This window comes from Rosa chinensis, chromosome 1, assembly GCF_002994745.2.
Source record: "Rosa chinensis cultivar Old Blush chromosome 1, RchiOBHm-V2, whole genome shotgun sequence".
Lineage (NCBI taxonomy): Eukaryota > Viridiplantae > Streptophyta > Magnoliopsida > Rosales > Rosaceae > Rosa > Rosa chinensis.
Window position 1 is genome coordinate 49,100,587 of NC_037088.1, and position 16,232 is coordinate 49,116,818.

The 16,232-nt window shown below is 39.4% G+C and overlaps 3 protein-coding genes across 3 annotated transcripts; all 3 read right to left on the minus strand.

The window, feature by feature from the left end:
* Window positions 1-1,711: 1,711 nt before the first annotated feature.
* LOC112181676 (AT-rich interactive domain-containing protein 1) lies at window positions 1,712-6,245 on the minus strand. The gene is made up of 4 exons (XM_024320061.2): window positions 6,240-6,245; window positions 5,268-5,358; window positions 3,734-4,788; window positions 1,712-2,932 (listed from the first exon to the last, which is right to left on the minus strand). Exons 1-4 carry the CDS (start codon window positions 6,243-6,245, stop codon window positions 2,138-2,140), a joined length of 1,947 nt encoding a protein of 648 aa, XP_024175829.2. The 3' UTR covers window positions 1,712-2,137.
* A 2,290-nt stretch (window positions 6,246-8,535) lies between these two features.
* Window positions 8,536-11,779, minus strand: LOC112181677 (protein DETOXIFICATION 34). Its single transcript, XM_024320063.2, has 7 exons — window positions 11,279-11,779; window positions 10,143-10,768; window positions 9,793-9,849; window positions 9,467-9,705; window positions 9,199-9,317; window positions 8,941-9,027; window positions 8,536-8,863 (listed from the first exon to the last, which is right to left on the minus strand). The coding sequence occupies exons 1-7, from the start codon at window positions 11,570-11,572 to the stop codon at window positions 8,759-8,761; spliced, it is 1,527 nt and encodes a 508-aa protein (XP_024175831.1). The 5' UTR covers window positions 11,573-11,779; the 3' UTR covers window positions 8,536-8,758.
* A 1,185-nt stretch (window positions 11,780-12,964) lies between these two features.
* Window positions 12,965-15,945, minus strand: LOC112181678 (G-type lectin S-receptor-like serine/threonine-protein kinase SD2-2). Its single transcript, XM_024320064.2, has one exon. It carries the CDS (start codon window positions 15,872-15,874, stop codon window positions 13,169-13,171), a length of 2,706 nt encoding a protein of 901 aa, XP_024175832.1. The 5' UTR covers window positions 15,875-15,945; the 3' UTR covers window positions 12,965-13,168.
* Between the last annotated feature and the right edge of the window lie 287 nt (window positions 15,946-16,232).

Here is a 16,232-nt window from a genome sequence, read left to right on the forward strand (position 1 = left end):
GGTTTGCGGTTGGGTGGAGTCGCTGGCGACCGTTCTGCAGTGCTGCACAGAACTTGCAGTTGACAACCTAAAGAGTATTTTTTATAATGAAAAAAATTAACAAAGTGACTTAAGTGATTGACAATGTAATAGTTGAGTGACCAAAGTGATATATTTGAAACTTCAGTTACCAAAGTGTCGAATGAGTCATACTTGAGTAACCGTTTGTGAAATTTTCCCTAAACTATGACTATTTCATAATAAAAACCTATTAATGAAAAATAATATTTATACCAATAAATAATTTTTTATTTATAAACTCCAACAAGATTGCGAATTTCACTCCTTATTTAAGAATCTCATTAGGCGTCAAAAGCCGTAGGAATTAGTTGGTTACAAAGGTTTGATTGGAATACGTTGATTATTCAAAATACATGGGATTGGTTCTGAGAGGTAAAGACCAGCACCTGTTTTGAATTTTCACAACAAAAAACCAGCACTATTCGAATCAAGTTTCAACTTTGCGAAAATCCCATATTTATAATAAGCAGAAATGAGGTCCCAAAGACTCTTCGAAGACAACAGTAATGTGTGCTCCAATGCATTTTGCACAACTCGGGTCAAATTCCAACTCCAAGAAGATAAATGGAAGACTATTGGAGTTTTGGCCTTTGTAGGTAGAAGTCAGAAAGCTCAACGATTTGATCGTGTGACCCAAAAGAAAAATAAGAAACACTGATATTTTCATAAGAAGTCATAGAATCTTGCTTGTTAGTCCCACCTCACCCAACAGAGCTCATACGAGTACTTCTGAGGCCACAACTTAAAAACATGAGGTCCACAATGAAACTGAGTACACTGAACCAGCGCCAAAAGCGTTGATGAAGGACAAAGCGACCTTAGAGCATGAACCACTTTATTACAATCCTAATACCAAAATGCAACTTCTATCAAAGTTTGTTTAACAGTTCAACTTTCGAGGAGCTTGATATCCTCAACAGTATTACCTTACACTGCCCAACAATCGAACAGGGGCACCATGCAAACATCTGGCGCTAATAAGGCGACATCAGATCAAAACACCACCTTGTGCATATAAGTGTGAATTGTGTGAGGTATCAGTAGAATGAACAAGATTGTGGAAAAAAATGAAAAAGGCCAAAAAAAAAAAAAACCAATGGGGACTGCCAGCCTGCGAAGACAAGTCACTTTCAAGAAACAGCTGAAACAGCACCATAGACTGTAAATACGTCTCTTTTTGTTCGAAAAACAACATATTTATCCTAGTGGCTCTCTATGCTAACGTAAAACCGAATCCTACACCTGCAAAAACAGTTCTTCCTGTAGGAAAATGACCAGATGCCACATTCAAGTCAGCCCCACATAAATATTCTGACTAATGAAAACAAGTCTAATCTGTGTTACTAAAGAAAACCCCTAAAGGTGCTCCTAAACTCCTAATCAAGCATCTAAATGATCCTTCTTTTCCCCTAAACCCTAAACCAGGTGCCAATATATATATATAAATATCAAGGTAAAATTTACCTTCTTGCTTCTTTCTGATTGCTTTCCCTGAAAGCATACATGAACTTGCTCAGAAGGGTTTGGAAAGTCGCATTGAATTCATTATTCAATTCAAGTGTGTGCACAAGAAAGGAAAAAGATGCATACACATATACGTGAATAAACCGAGCAGGATAGGAATCAACAGACAAAGAAACCAAAACAGAAGTGGCTGAAGTAAAAAGCCATTACTTTACCAATTTCGGAATTCATCATAATTGCAATTACAGGTTCTGGAGACCACAATCTGACTTCCAGAATTCCACTCTTTCTGATCTACATCTAATGACTTACTTTTTTCCCTATAATTCCAGAGGCTTCTTTTTCGGTCGCCTCTTGCTGTCAAAAACCTAAAAGAAACTTCCAATTAAAAGTACTTGTATTTGGCATCGATAAACAAGAATAAACAGGAAACATATCTCAAAAGTCAAAAGGATCACGAAACAAGACTTAAAGATGAAGTATTTGTGAATAGCCACAGCTGCTTCTTCCAACACTTTTAAATTGATCTCTATGACGTCAATTGTAATCAGGACAATCTTTAACACCCAAAATTTCAAGGACCAAGATGATTCAGCTGTAGTAGATTTCATGTCTATCTGTATTTCCCATGTGGCTTGTGCGGGGATTTCAAAATTGACTTTGAAGAATTGGGTTCCTCTTGTCCAAAACCATTAATAGCTGTTCCTGATTCTAAATCTTCATCATCGCTATCAATGTTGTTTGGAGTGAACCTGTTTTGATATCCTCTACGCTGCAAGATATAGACATTGAAGTAGAAGCTTACCAATTCTCTCCAGCTCTTCTTAGGAAATGACTCAATTATATCATCCCAGAAGGTCTTCCCAAGAGATGGAGGATTTGCCTTTATTATGGCCTTGAACTTCTTTTCTTCGTCAGTTGGCCAAGGGAGCCCAACTTCCTCACCCATTTGATTGAACTTCCAATGGTAGAAAGCTGATCCCAGTTCTCGCTTAACTCTTAACCTTTTCTCAGCAATGTGAAATCTGACACATTCAATAGAACCTGGCATTTGGCAGCCACAAGATTCTTGCCTTCCTTTTCCAAGAGGATCCCTTTCGATTAGATTTCTGTGCTCTGGGTTTTCAATTGGCCAATCCCTTGTCCCCAACCACTTTGAGTCACTTTCAGAAGACTCACCAGTCCATTCTGGTACATGAGCTTGATATTTTGACCCGACACGAACTTCAATGTGGTCCTCCATGCCAGGGCTGCTTTTGGACATGTCACTGGCCGGGGATGAGAATGAACAGGCTCCTGATTCGGACATTGTCCTTAGCTGCTTCTCCAATCTCTGCCTCTCTCTGAGATTGTAAGATGAGCCAAGATGATCATCGTACATGCTTGGATGCATAATCCTCTGATTATTCTACAAATTGGGACATGATATTAATGTTAAAAGGAAAGCAAGCATATAACAATAGTTGCATTGTTTATCAGTTTCAAACAACATCTAACAATAGAAGCCACAGCATCAGAAAAATCTAATAAAGGTTGAGATGCACAACGTAAGACAGGTATGCCATTATGTTTCTATGTAGAGGTATGCCAATATGTTTCCATGTAGAGGTTAAAGCCTATCGTTACAATTGAAAGAAGCTAATGATCCTGCACCTAAAATATTCCATATCTACCAAAATTTAAGTCTCCGCAACAATTTGTGAGTTACACACACTGCACATCTAAGTACAAGTGCAGAAGTAAAACTGACTGTTGCACTCCCTCATATTAAATGAAAGGGAGAATTCCACAAATGGTCACTCAACTATGACGCATTCGACACTTTAGTCACTAAAGTTTCAAATATATCACTTTGGTCACTCAACTATTACACTGTCAATCACTTAAGTCACTAAGTGTCAAATGAGAGTCAATGAGTCATAGTTGAGTGACCATTTGTGAAATTTTCTCTAAACCATAAATAATGTGATGACATATGCATAAGCCTTCATACCCAAAATTAAGATAAAAAGAAAAGCGATATTCTGGCAGCATAAGGAAATCAATAAAACAAGACTAAATCAAGAAGAAAAGAAAGTGCGTGTGGAATCCATACACATATAGAAATACGGTACAAACCAGATAAAGCTCACAAAATTAAGGCATGCCAGTTTAGTAATTTTTTCAATTCGCCTCATTAATTATAACACACAAGATATACAGACAGTACCTGAGAGTTAAATGGTTCTGCAACTGAATCAGCATTCCTCTTCAGAAACATGGCCTCTCGAGCACCCAAAACCCGCTTCCAGTTCTCCTCCTTCCCAAAGGACTTCCACTTTGACCTTTCTGGTAACGAACCAACTGCCGGATCACAAGGATCTGCTGCAATCTTTCTAATCCAATTCAACATTCCGCAAAAGGACTCTCGCTTCCTTTTACGACAAGAACTCACTTCCATAGTGGCTGGATTCACAATCATTACATCTATATAATTGTCGTCGTCATCATCAAGTTTCTTCCCTGCACCCGATTCCACCACCTCACTCTTCACCTCTTCATTGTTACTCAACTTCCCAGCATCCTCCATACTGTTCATCACATCCACATTCCCAGCCACATTATTCGAAATCTTCTCCACAGTCCCCAAATCCCACTCCAACCCCACATTATCAACACTCTTCTTCATCCCACCACACTTTTCTCCCACACCGGCCACCTCATTACTGTCCTTCAAACTCTTCGGGGACATCTCCGCATTCAAATACTCCGCCCTATCTTTCACCTTCCGATCAGCAACTTCCGGAAACAACCCAGTAAACTCATCCTGCAAATCCATCAACTGCTTCCCCAAATCAACGCCACTACTACCCAAACTCCATTCCAAATCCTTATTCTCCAAAAGCCTCTCAAGCAGGTACAAATACTTAGTGTAAACCAACTTCACAGCCCCACCTAAACTCAAACCCAACCCACACTCCCCTGCAACAAAATCCCAAACCCCAGAATCCGAAACACAATCAAACCCGCCCTTCTTTCTCACAGCCCAAAACAGCTTAAACAAATCCACCCTCTGCCCATTTCCGAGCATCGGAGGCAGAGGCCGGAGCGAGTCTCGGGTACATATTTCCTTGAGAAAAACCCCAAGAAACTGATCGAACCAGCACCGGAGCTTGTCCGGCAACCCCGAAACGCTGCGTTTTGAAGCTTCCGAGAAGCAGTCCGGCTCTTCCTCCTTCTTAGTCTCGCAATCTACAACAGACCCATCAGCTATCACCGACCACCCTGCCATGGATTTCGAATTACAAAGCCCTAGAAAAAGCAAATCCCCTCACTTTGTAATCTGGGTTTTTCTCATACTCAAAAAACATAAATTCAAGAACACAAAAAAAAACAAAAAAACAAAAATGGGGTTGGCAAATCAAAATGTAAACAGGAAAAGGGTAGCGATTAAGGGTGTGGGTGAGTGTAAAGGAAGGGACTTTTGGCGGGAAATAAGAGATCCATCTAGGGTTTGTTTTGTGGAAAATTTTGATTTTGATTTTTTTCAGGCCCGCCCTTTTTTTGTGCAGGCGGTCATTGATTGACGAAGGGTGGGGGGCGGGAGGTGAATGTGATGTGAGAAAGAGACGGCAAAATATTTGAACAGAAAGAAAGAATCAGAGAGACCCACAAACCACGATTTAGGGGTTTTGCCCAATCTAGACTATATTTGTCCTTAAGAAATAGGAAGAATAATAGAGGACTGAGAGAAGAAAACGTACCAGTAGTATTTTGGTGGTGGGTGTTGAAAGCTTGACCCTTTGGGCTTTTGCCCTCTCTGTCCTTTGTTTCTCTCCCTCTGTACTTGTTTCTCTTTTATGTTTATGTAATTCTTTGCCTAAAAGCCACCTCTTTGAAATTGCTTTATTTCCATAGGGTTTTTTTTTTTTTTTTTTTGGGTGGTGGTGTGAGAAAGAGGAGTCTTTGATGGGAAGGAGGTAGAAATTTTTATAGGTTTTTGGGAGGAGGAGGAGGAGGGCCAAAATTCCTCTATATACAGCTGTCATCATCAAACCAACCTTTGGTCTACTTAACTTTGTGGTTGAGTTAGTTGGCTACTTGGGTTAGAGTCTGTGGGTTAAATTCTTTGAAAATAAAGGATATGGCCCACTGACTAGAGTCAGTCTTTGGTAGGACGGTCGTATCAGATGACATGTTTGACCCGCCAATTAAATTATAGCAAAGTAGAGCGAGAGGGATATTTTCGATATTTCAAATCATTGCAGCAGATTAGCATGGGTAGTTTGGGCATAAAATTTAAAAATCAAGAGATTTGAATCATTTGATTAATGAAGAACACATGTCACATGGTACAATTGCGCCACCCAATAATTTTCTCATTCTATTGACACTTGAAAAGAGAAGAGAAGGCAAACTTCACAATATGTTGAATGAAGTTGAGGACAATTCTTTGGTTAATCCTCAAAGCAAATCTACTTGTTTCCCTCATCAACCTCAAAGTCTCCCTTCCTTGCTTTCCAAAATCCCAGATCTAGATCTACTCCAGCTAAATCTAGATAGACGAGTGGCTAGTTAAGGGAGGAATCCTCTTGTATGTTTTTTGACCATTTGCCTTTGCTTGTTTTCTTCTTCTTCTTTTTGTCCCAACCTTTTCTAATAGTCTTTCATCGCATCTTTTCAACTTTGTACAATCGTAATCCCTCTCACTCTTCTTGTCTACAAACCTCTCTAACCTCCATGTCTCCCTCCTATGCTTTATCCATTTTTTTGGATGACGAACTAATACATCATTGCTTCTATGTCCGCAATGACCTTTATCCCCGAAAGCGAATCCAACCGGTAATGTAATTACCACGACGTCTGTGCTTGCAAGGAAAAGGTATGTATCATCTTTCTGAAAATCTCTCATCTACGACGGGGCAGGAAGAATCATATTTGATGCTTGGAGATAGAACAATAACTATAGGCAATGTATATAGCTTCTCAAACCTAGATGATGGCAAGATTAACGACATGAGCGAAGGATTAATCTTGAGAAGATTTGGGCCCAAATGTTAGTTTCAATTTGGGTTAATTTGATTTTGCTTCCCTACCCTTTACATTGTAAATCAGTTGTGCCCATACTCTCCGGTTTAATCAATCTTGTCCAATTATTCGTTGTTCTGTATTGTAAATTGAAAACGTGGCTCTATTGGACTCCTGTAGGATTTTTTTTTTTTTTTTCTGTTTATTTAAAGATGATCAAAAGATTTCACTCATACCCCCATAGTGACTCGATCCTATGATATGGATCTTAGGTAGTGGGTGCTCTAACCACTGAGCTAACACCACTTCGTCACTCCCTTGTAGGATGATGATTCACTAACTCGGAATGCAAAATTATATCATAACTGAAGAGAATTTCAAAATTTATTGCATAATAATTGGCAAAAAGCTAAAGGTAAACAAAATTGATTGAAATTGATAAGTACAGGAGCACCCGTGATGAAATTATAAGTGCAAGGGCACAAGTGATTTATGGTGAAAATTATCACGATAAATGAATAATGTAGTCTCAACATTATTCATTTATAGGGGTTTGTTGTGAATGTAAAATGATTTTATAAATATATATATATATATATAGATATATATATTGTAAGAGAATTTGCATTACATTTTTAGGTTTACTTATCTTGAAGTTTTGATAGAAATTGTACACGTTGTCTTCGCATATCATAATTTATCTTAAAAGAAAATGAATGGTTATCCTATGACCGTATGATTAGGGGTGTGCAAAACACGGTACAAACCGGTCAAACCGGTTGAAACCGACCTGTAAATATGGTTTGGTTAAGATTTTTTGGAGTTAAAATATGAAAGACAGTTCAATACCGAACCAAACTGTTTATGAATTGGCTTGGTTTGGTTTTTCTTTTACTTAAACCGCGAAACCCGAACCGATCGGTATGTATTAAATATAACAGAAAAAAATTTAAATTTATATACATAATATATATATATATATATTTGTGGGTAGTCTTTTATAAGTAAGTTCTAAATCTCCAATTATAATTTGATTCTCAAAATGATATACTACTCTATTGAATCATAGACCCAAAGGCTTAAAACCCAAATAAGTGAATCATTTTGAAACTATTTTAGATTTTGTTCTTTGAATATTAGTTTTGGATTTTGATTATTCAATTTTTATTATTGAGATTGAGTTATAGTATTTTACTATGAATTTTTCGTAAACAAAACGTTAATGCTATATAGGTTAAAACTGTCTTACTGACCAAACCAAACCATCTTTAAATGGATTAGATTGGATCGGATTAAGCTTATTTTTTTCGATGACTGGTTGTCTAAAATGTTTAAACCGCTTACTTTGGCATAGAGACGGTTTGCAGTCAAAACTGATCCAATCCAATCCGTGTACAGCCCTACGTATGATTACCAATGCCACATTTATTATTACACATAATGATCTACCTCGTGAACTATGTTTTCATTAATGTAATTTAATTGCTGATAAAAATAAAAATAAAGATAATATAATATTACCCAATATTTAATTATTGAAATTAAATAGATATATTTTTATAGTGCTTAGATGATTAGCCGATTTTTGATTTGTTTGATTGTAAGCCATGTATTACATTTTAAACTTGACGGAGGAGGCTATAAGTCCAGAAGGGGTGTTGATGGATAAAGTGAAGTTACTTTTGAGTAGTTTTCGGTCTTATAGTCGGGGTTATGCTTCTAGAGTCTGTAATAAGAGCACTCATTGTGTGGCTAGCACTGCTCTATCTTTACCTTATACTACCTATGGTGGAGGATGATGCTAAATTGGCTCACCTCTATCATAGAAAAAGAATTAAGTAGTTAAGCGAGTAGTAATGGAGTGTGGTACTCTTTCCTTGTGATAGGGTTTAATGATGCCAGTACATATGTTCTTTTTCTTTGATTGTAAGTTCTGTATTGATTTGAACGAATGCATTCTTAGATCCAAAAAAAAAAAAAAAACTAAAATTTGGTTGTCACGTCCGAGTCATAGTCAACTAATGTTGTACTTTCTAATTAAAAACAATAGAATGCTAGCTAGAGACTATCTGTGGCGCGCTGTACAATTTGATGAATGAAATTAAAGAAGACCTACAGCAGCAAACTTTTACAACGTACTGTACAGTTCCTTCTTTCTTGTCACAGTCAGTGAATAGTTCTGAAAGTAGAAATGGAAAGAATTTACAGCCAAAGAAAGTTGATTCTTCTACAATATTAGAGGTCCACCTTCTTGTCCACTCTTCCTTTTGTTATCAACTACTAGTAGTTCATCTCCAGTCCACTGCCTCATTCTTTCCGAGGCTTGTTCTACCTGCAGTTTCATATGTTAAATTGGCCAGATTCTATTTTTTTGAAAGATCAAGACGTTTTATACACACTAGAACTTACCTCTTTGTTCCAGTTGGTTTTGTAAACAATGTACAAGAGGATCAGTGTTTGCAAGGATGTCCCGAATATCATACCAATCCAAATTCCCTACAACATTAGCAGTTTTCGTTAGCTTAGGTCAAAGACTCGAAAGGGCTAGAATTATGATAGCTAGGTTAGCATAATTACTATTAATTGTTAGTTCATGTTAGGTTTGTTACGGAAATGAAACAGTTGAATAGACTAGTCAAAGATGAACAATGAGAAATGATAGTTTACCTCCACTCTCATCCCTGTTTTGTAACCAAGAAGAAACCCAAGAGGTAGACCAACAATATAATAACTAAACAAGTTTATGTAAGCCACCAAAGCTTGCCACCCTCCTCCAACAGCAACACCTGCAAACCATAGTGCTATTACTTCAAGTTCTTCGGGATGATATCCACATATTATGTTTTCGGAATGTCAATAAAAACCGCACATTAAAACAAGATTGTAGTCAATCAATGATCCTAATTCATAGTCTGCATCGAAGTATGTATGCTACCTGAAATAACCGGCTGAACACTATTGAGTATCATTGTAATACTGAGAAGGAAAGCTAAACGAGAAACTGCTTGTTGCATCTCTTTGCTCTCAGTAAAGATGATGGCAAAGTGGTCTTTGGCCGCCAAGATAATCCCCCCGAAAAAGATTCCAATGATTAGAGACTCAATGATCGTGATAATGACGGAGTATTTTGCAGCTCTCGGATGTGCCGATCCAAGCTCATTGGAGACTCGAACGCTGCCAAGGACTTAAATTGAAGAACTTGTTCTCCAAGGAGCTGATAATAAGAAAATAATAATTGGTAGCCAAATGAACATTTCTTACCTTATTGCTGCATTGATCCCAATAAACAACATGCCTTCCCAACCATTCAGATTCATGCTGAAACAGGAACACACAAATCATATTGAAAGTTTGAACTATAGTATAGTACTAAAGGGGAAATGTCCTATATCTAGTGCATATTTTGTTAGACTATGATTCTAGACCATCGATCAAGTAGACTCGCTTGAATTGGAATGAAGAGTCCAACGACATGACATTCGAGATATCTTATATGATATCATTAACGTTTGATGGAAGCAATGAAGACTTGGACTGTGTATATGTGGTGAGCAATAGTGACTAAAACTAAGAGTAGAAAGGGTGACAACTAAGCTGAGGAATAAACTTACCATATTGAAAGGGAGCCAACTGCAATAACAGGATCATCAAGGTGTCCGGTGAGAACAATTATGGTCATGAAGTACCAAATCTCTAGGCAAAGCATTACAGCTGAAGCAAGGGAGAGTTTTGCAAAGGACCATAATTCCTTGAAGGCTAACCATGACAATCCCTTCCAACCATCTGTACACCAACGAACTATATAAAAGACTTGAGCCAATGACATCCCCCATGCCGAGAAATTATAGGCTGCAGCAGCACCACTCGTTCCCCACCCGAACAATTCGATAAAGACATAGAGGATTCCTATGTGTAGAATTAGACTTGCAAAACCAATCCATGCCAGAACCGAAACCCTGCTCTGTGCTTGCAAGAACTTTTGAGTTGGGAAATTGATGGCCAGTGAAAACATTTGAGGAATGGTTTGGATAGAGAACTTCCCGGCAAGGTTTGCAATGTCATCTTCTTGGCCAAGGAGTTTTAGGATTGGCGTCGCGAACACATAAAGTGGTAGTAAACCAAAGCATGTGATTATCAGAATTAACCATGATCGTTGCATGTAAACTCCTAGCATTTCTACTTGCCCAGCACCAAATGCCTGCCCACACAGTGTTTCAAGTGCACTTGCCATCCCAAGCTGCAGTTTCATACAGCATTGATTGCTTAGTAGGTTTAACCATTGATCGAAATCTAGTATACATTTGATGCATTTAGACACCCCTACAAGATTAAATCAAATGCTTGTAATATACATTGTTGTGTCATTTCCTAACACCATAAACTTTTACTGTCCAACCATTTTCTAAGATGGTATCATAGATTCATAGCTTCGGTTGCATGAGGTCTGAGATCAAAACTGCCAAAATGTCTACATTATTGTTTTATAAAATTTTATCTAAAATTTGTCTTCCTCTCCCCATGCAGAGTGAGACTAAACACGAGACCTTGGAGTTTAGTGGTTATTCATGAGGCGTAACCATGCAAACAACTGGAGTAATTTAATGACATAGTTCTAGCAACAAGTTAAATCAAACACTTTTTGTATATATGAAATGACAGTAGTCAGAAACATGATGAGTAGCTTTGCCAACAAAAAAGGAAAGAAAAAAGAAACATGATGAGTAGGGATAGAATAGCAATCAATTACCAGAAAGCCAAAAGAGAAATTTGCAATGACAGACAGAGAAATTGCAACAGCAGAGAGCTCCAAATTTCCAATATGCCCAACAAAGATGTTTGTGAAGGAGTTAACACCATAGTTGCACAAAATGTTAAAGGCAATAGGACCAGCAATGGCCCAAAGCTTTTGAGACTCCACAAAGCATATGGTCTTGGCATCATTAAAGGTTTTTATCACCGGATAATCTCCATCACTTGACCCAATAAATGTAGTAGGAGCAGAGTGGAGATCTGCAGTTTCCATAGATGAAACTGCATCCATTGATTTTTGTTTCGGGCTATGTCGTTGCCTCGGTGAAGACCTAGGACTAGGAGAGGATAGTCTACTACTCTCCTCTGCCTTAACTGCTTCATGTCCTATCAGGGTACCTATTTTTGCAAATTTTTGATGAACCCTTTGAGCCTTTTTGCACCTTCTGAAGCTTCAGAATGAAGAAAGCTGAGAAAAGTTTTGATCTCTTGCTCTGCAGTTTTTATTTGTTTTATTTAATACTTTGACTCAAATTAATTTTCTGGTTTTGCAGACTGTTTGCTGCAAGCTATAATTTAGGCAAACCATAGAAAGAAATCAATCTGACAGAAGACGATGACCAAGTCAGTTTGCAAGAGAACAAAGTTCAGTTTTCAGTTATTTCTTTGAAGAATTGTACACGTAGTAATTGCCCTTGATACTTTTTTTTTTTTTGGGTACACTTTGCCTTTAATACTTTGATTCACATTTGAATGATTTGATATTACGAAGTAATATTCTTTTATAAAAATTAGTATTATGTGAACCTCTAGGTGAGTTTATGCAAGCACAATTCGTGATGGAATAGAATGTAGAAAAATGAGGTGATTAGGCCATCTCCAATCAAACGTGTATAGTTTAAATTATAGACCATGGATGTCCAAAACTCATCTTGAATCATTGATTGGGTCTCTTACAAAAAACACAAATGGAGGGCTAAAGTCTATAAGTTGTTCTAAATATTAAAATATAGTCCAACGTTTAGACCATGAATGGAAAGCTGCTGGCCCACCTTTGAATGATTAATTGGTTCAAATTTGAATAAAATATATTAAAATTTATAATTTAAACCTCAAATAATTGAAGTTGGAAAAATTATAGACCTTGCTATTTAGATTAATAGTACATTCCAAATGTCTAAAATTTAGACTATATAGTCCATTTTAAACCCAATTGGAGATGGCCCTTAAATCTTCATATTTTTTCACTTATGTTTTATGTGTTGATACTGTATATTCGTTATATTATCTGTTGAATTAACAAAACACTATAAAATGAACTATAGACACTCGTGTGTTAGTTTGTTGCTTCTATTTATGTGATCAAAACATCGGATTCTCTACTTGCATTTTTGTTATAATCTCATGCTTATGACCAACTACGCCATTGCACAAAAAATGCTCATAATTCTCTCAATTTTTCTCAATCTCTCTCTTTTGTCCTTTCGGATCTTCGAAGTGACTGTAAGAGAATCCTATGACCGTTTACAGTGTGGACTATAATAGATAACAAAAAGGCATAATCATTAGCAAAAGGAAAAGACAGAGCAAAATGATGGGGCATATCATATCATCTACCGACCTAAAAAGGGAATGTCAAATATATAATCATGAGAATGTGACTCAAAACCCTACAATAAGGAAAGGAACCAAGGGAAAACTGGAAAGAATATTATTGGGATTTCAGATCCATCTTGTAAAGATCTAATTTCAAAGAGGCAAAACTTTTCCTAATGGGAAAATTACTTTATACATCAATATACTCTACAAAAGATCTTTTTCTAAATTTTTTACAGGGAGAGAAATTTGTTGTGAAGAGAGCAGAAAATGTGACTGGCGTGTAATGCTCTTAGCTATGGTCAGTATTGACAGTAAAGCTCACTGAACTTCTTCGGTTTTCATGCACATTCTCATTTACTAAGGAAGAGACATTACCAAGTGACGACTCTGAACCGCAACTAGATAATTTCGTATTACAACCAGAGAAGTTGTCGCTGGCAATCGATGGACTGTGTCCAGAATCGGAATTCACCCCACAGAATGACTCCCCTGAAACCAGCGCTTGTAACAACTTTGGTGCTGGAGGAACAGTCACTTCCACGACCCCTTCCAACATTGTCACTACCATCCCCATTGTAGGCCTTGTTGCCTCGTCGTCCTGTATGCACCACACCGCCACTAATGCAACACGCTCTGCCTCCTTAAGGTTATACTTGCTCCCGAGTCTATCATCAATTACAGCCACCACATTGCCATCAATTATCTGCTGTGATGCCCACGAAGGAAAGCACCAAGAATCTGTTATTTCATTTCCACCCTCTCTGCCGCCTGTAGATGGAGGTGCCTCCCACATTCTATGGCCTCCAAGTAATTCTATCAATGTCTTTCCATAGCTGTAAACATCGGCTTTTGTGGTGATTGGATCACCAGGTCTGCACTCTGGCGCTACATAGCCATAGGTATAGCCATGATTACCATCAGCAGCTAATGCTCCACTAAAGTCTCTGTGAATCAGCTTTGCTAACCCAAAATCTGACACCTTTGCCGTGTAATCACAATCAAGCAAAATGTTTTCTGGTTTGATATCACAATGGATTATGGAATCTCTACACCCCTCATGTAAATATGCAATGCCTCTTGCCGTACCAACCGCTAGCCGAAACCTAACATCCCAGCTCAAATTTGGACCGTCTCGACGTAGATACACACTTAGAGGACCATTTGGCATGTAATCATATACCAGAAGTCTATGAGAATCTTCTGAGCAGAAGCCTCTGAGTCTCACAAGATTGACATGCTGAATGTTGCCAATGGTGCAAACTTCTGCTCGGAATTGTTGCTCTCCGCTGCCTGGCCTCTCCAAGCGTTTCACTGCAACAAGAGTACGGTCTGATAGCTCCCCTAGGAAAACCGCTCCAAAGCCACCATGCCCGAGTTTCTCTTTAAAACCCCAGGTTGCAGTCTGAAGCTCTTTGTAGGAAAATACCTTCAAATTCAACACCGGCAGCAAAACACTTTCCTCTGCTCCTCCATTCCTCTTCATCCTTCTTCTCCTAATCAATACAACCACCACCACAAAACCCAAAACCGCAACTGACCCAACAATGCTAGCACCAAAAACTGTATAATTCATAACCTTAGCCTTCCTGTTCTTCAAGATCACACCTTTTCGTACCTTCAAATTCAAAACACTACCAGCGTCCATACTGCTATTACCATCAGAGCTCAGATTCCTCAAATTCGACACAGACCCGAAATAATGTCTACACAAACTAGATCTCTCGTTGTACTGAAAACCAATACAAGAACAAACTTGCAAGCACATCTTTTCACAACCATCCCTACCAGTAATCGAACTATTATGCCAACTTTCCGCCAAACTCTCAACCTGAACCTCCACGAAACCATCATCTCTTTCCTCACAAGGCACATCACCAAACCTCTCACACCCACCGGAATAGTCCCCAGAGTCCCAACCAGACTCATCCACAGGCTTAAACCCTGAGGGACACTCACAGGGTTCAGCGGTCTCACTATCACAAACCCCAAACCTCCCACACAAACCAAACACTCTGCACTTGTCCTCAGGCTGGTACCAAAACTTGTCCCAGGTCTCGCTTAAACCCCAAGTATACTGCCGGAGCTGACCCGAATGGTCTATCTGGAACCGGGTCAGCGGAGGGTCCAACCCTCTCTCCAACGGCCGCTCGGTGAACCCAAACGACGCCGTCGGCTTGAACGGGTCTACGAAGTGAAACATATAGATATACTTAACAGTCATCTCCGGCACATCAGCGAAAGCCTTACCGTCCCAAACCCCGGTCCTCCAGTACTCAACACTACCGTTAAAAACGAGCTCAAACTCACCGTAATCCTGCGGGCGCAACCGCAGCGAATACAAACCCGGGGACGGGTCCTCCGCGCTCCGCCAGCTGGTCAGGCCCCGCTCCGCCGTCAGATTCATGCCGGGGAGCCACGTGTCAGCCGGGTGATCGAAGCTCTGCCACGCGAGTTCCCCGGAGCGGGTGAGCAGCACCAGATTGCCGCTCTCCAAGAGCACGACTTGGGCGCCGACGGCGGAGGCGGCGGCGGTGCTCTGGCTGGCCCAGAGAGTCGAGTTATCGGAGTCTATAACGACGAGCCGGCCGTCGGTGGCTGTGATTTCGAGTCTGGCTGAAGTGAGATTCTTGACGGGGCGGTCGCGGTTGGCGACCCAGACTACGGTGGGGACCTGAATTGAGGAGTACATTATTGCCAAGTAGGCGCCGCCATTAAAGGGGAAGAAGCCGAGCTGAAAGGTCCTGTTGCGACTGCAAATGGTGGAGTTGCCATCGACTATAACCTTGTTGGTTCTCAAGGGTGCGTACCAGAGAATCTTCGAGACAGTTCTTGAAGACCCGTTTGAGTTTGGAGTGGGATATGGAAGGGTGTTGGAGAACTGGGTTGGGCTTTGGGGTGAAGTAGTTTTGGGAATGGGATTGGAGTTTGTGGAGATGAGAATCAGGGTTTGGAGTATGGGGAGGAGGAGAGAGATGCGAACCATGGAAGAAGGCATGGAGAGAGGGAGAGAGGAGGAGTTTCATGGAAATCTGCCATTCACGGACAGAAATGAAAGAGGTTTCATCTCTGGTTGGAACCTGTAGAGGAGTCTGACGAGGAGTGGGGGTGGAATTACTGAAATGGCCTTGGTCGACGTGGGATTTCTGGAAGGTTTGATTGAATGCGGGTGTGTTATAAGCGGAAAGATAATTCGAAAATTATGACATTGCCAAAAGAAAATTTATGTTAATGGTCGTTGATGGTGTTGCCTTTTTACTTTGAATGGATTGATAGCTTCATTATTGAGGTGGATTGTAGTATCATGAATAGTTGCTGAGAGGAAATGGGAGGTTGAAGTGTGATTATCATGTAAT

Bases quoted from the DNA above. Each gene is read 5' to 3' on its own strand.
- LOC112181676 (XM_024320061.2), bottom strand. The intron at 4,789-5,267 runs GTACGTTTTCTT...AATCCATGGCAG, and splicing joins CCACCACCAAAATACTACTG to GGTGGTCGGTGATAGCTGAT. The intron at 2,933-3,733 runs GTACTGTCTGTA...CCCAATTTGTAG, and splicing joins CAGAACCATTTAACTCTCAG to AATAATCAGAGGATTATGCA.
- LOC112181677 (XM_024320063.2), bottom strand. From the start codon at position 11,572: ATGGATGCAGTTTCATCTATGGAAACTGCAGATCTCCACTCTGCTCCT. The intron at 10,769-11,278 runs GTAATTGATTGC...ATGAAACTGCAG, and splicing joins ATTTCTCTTTTGGCTTTCTG to CTTGGGATGGCAAGTGCACT. The intron at 9,850-10,142 runs GTAAGTTTATTC...TTCCTGTTTCAG, and splicing joins GTTGGCTCCCTTTCAATATG to CATGAATCTGAATGGTTGGG.
- LOC112181678 (XM_024320064.2), bottom strand. From the start codon at position 15,874: ATGCCTTCTTCCATGGTTCGCATCTCTCTCCTCCTCCCCATACTCCAA.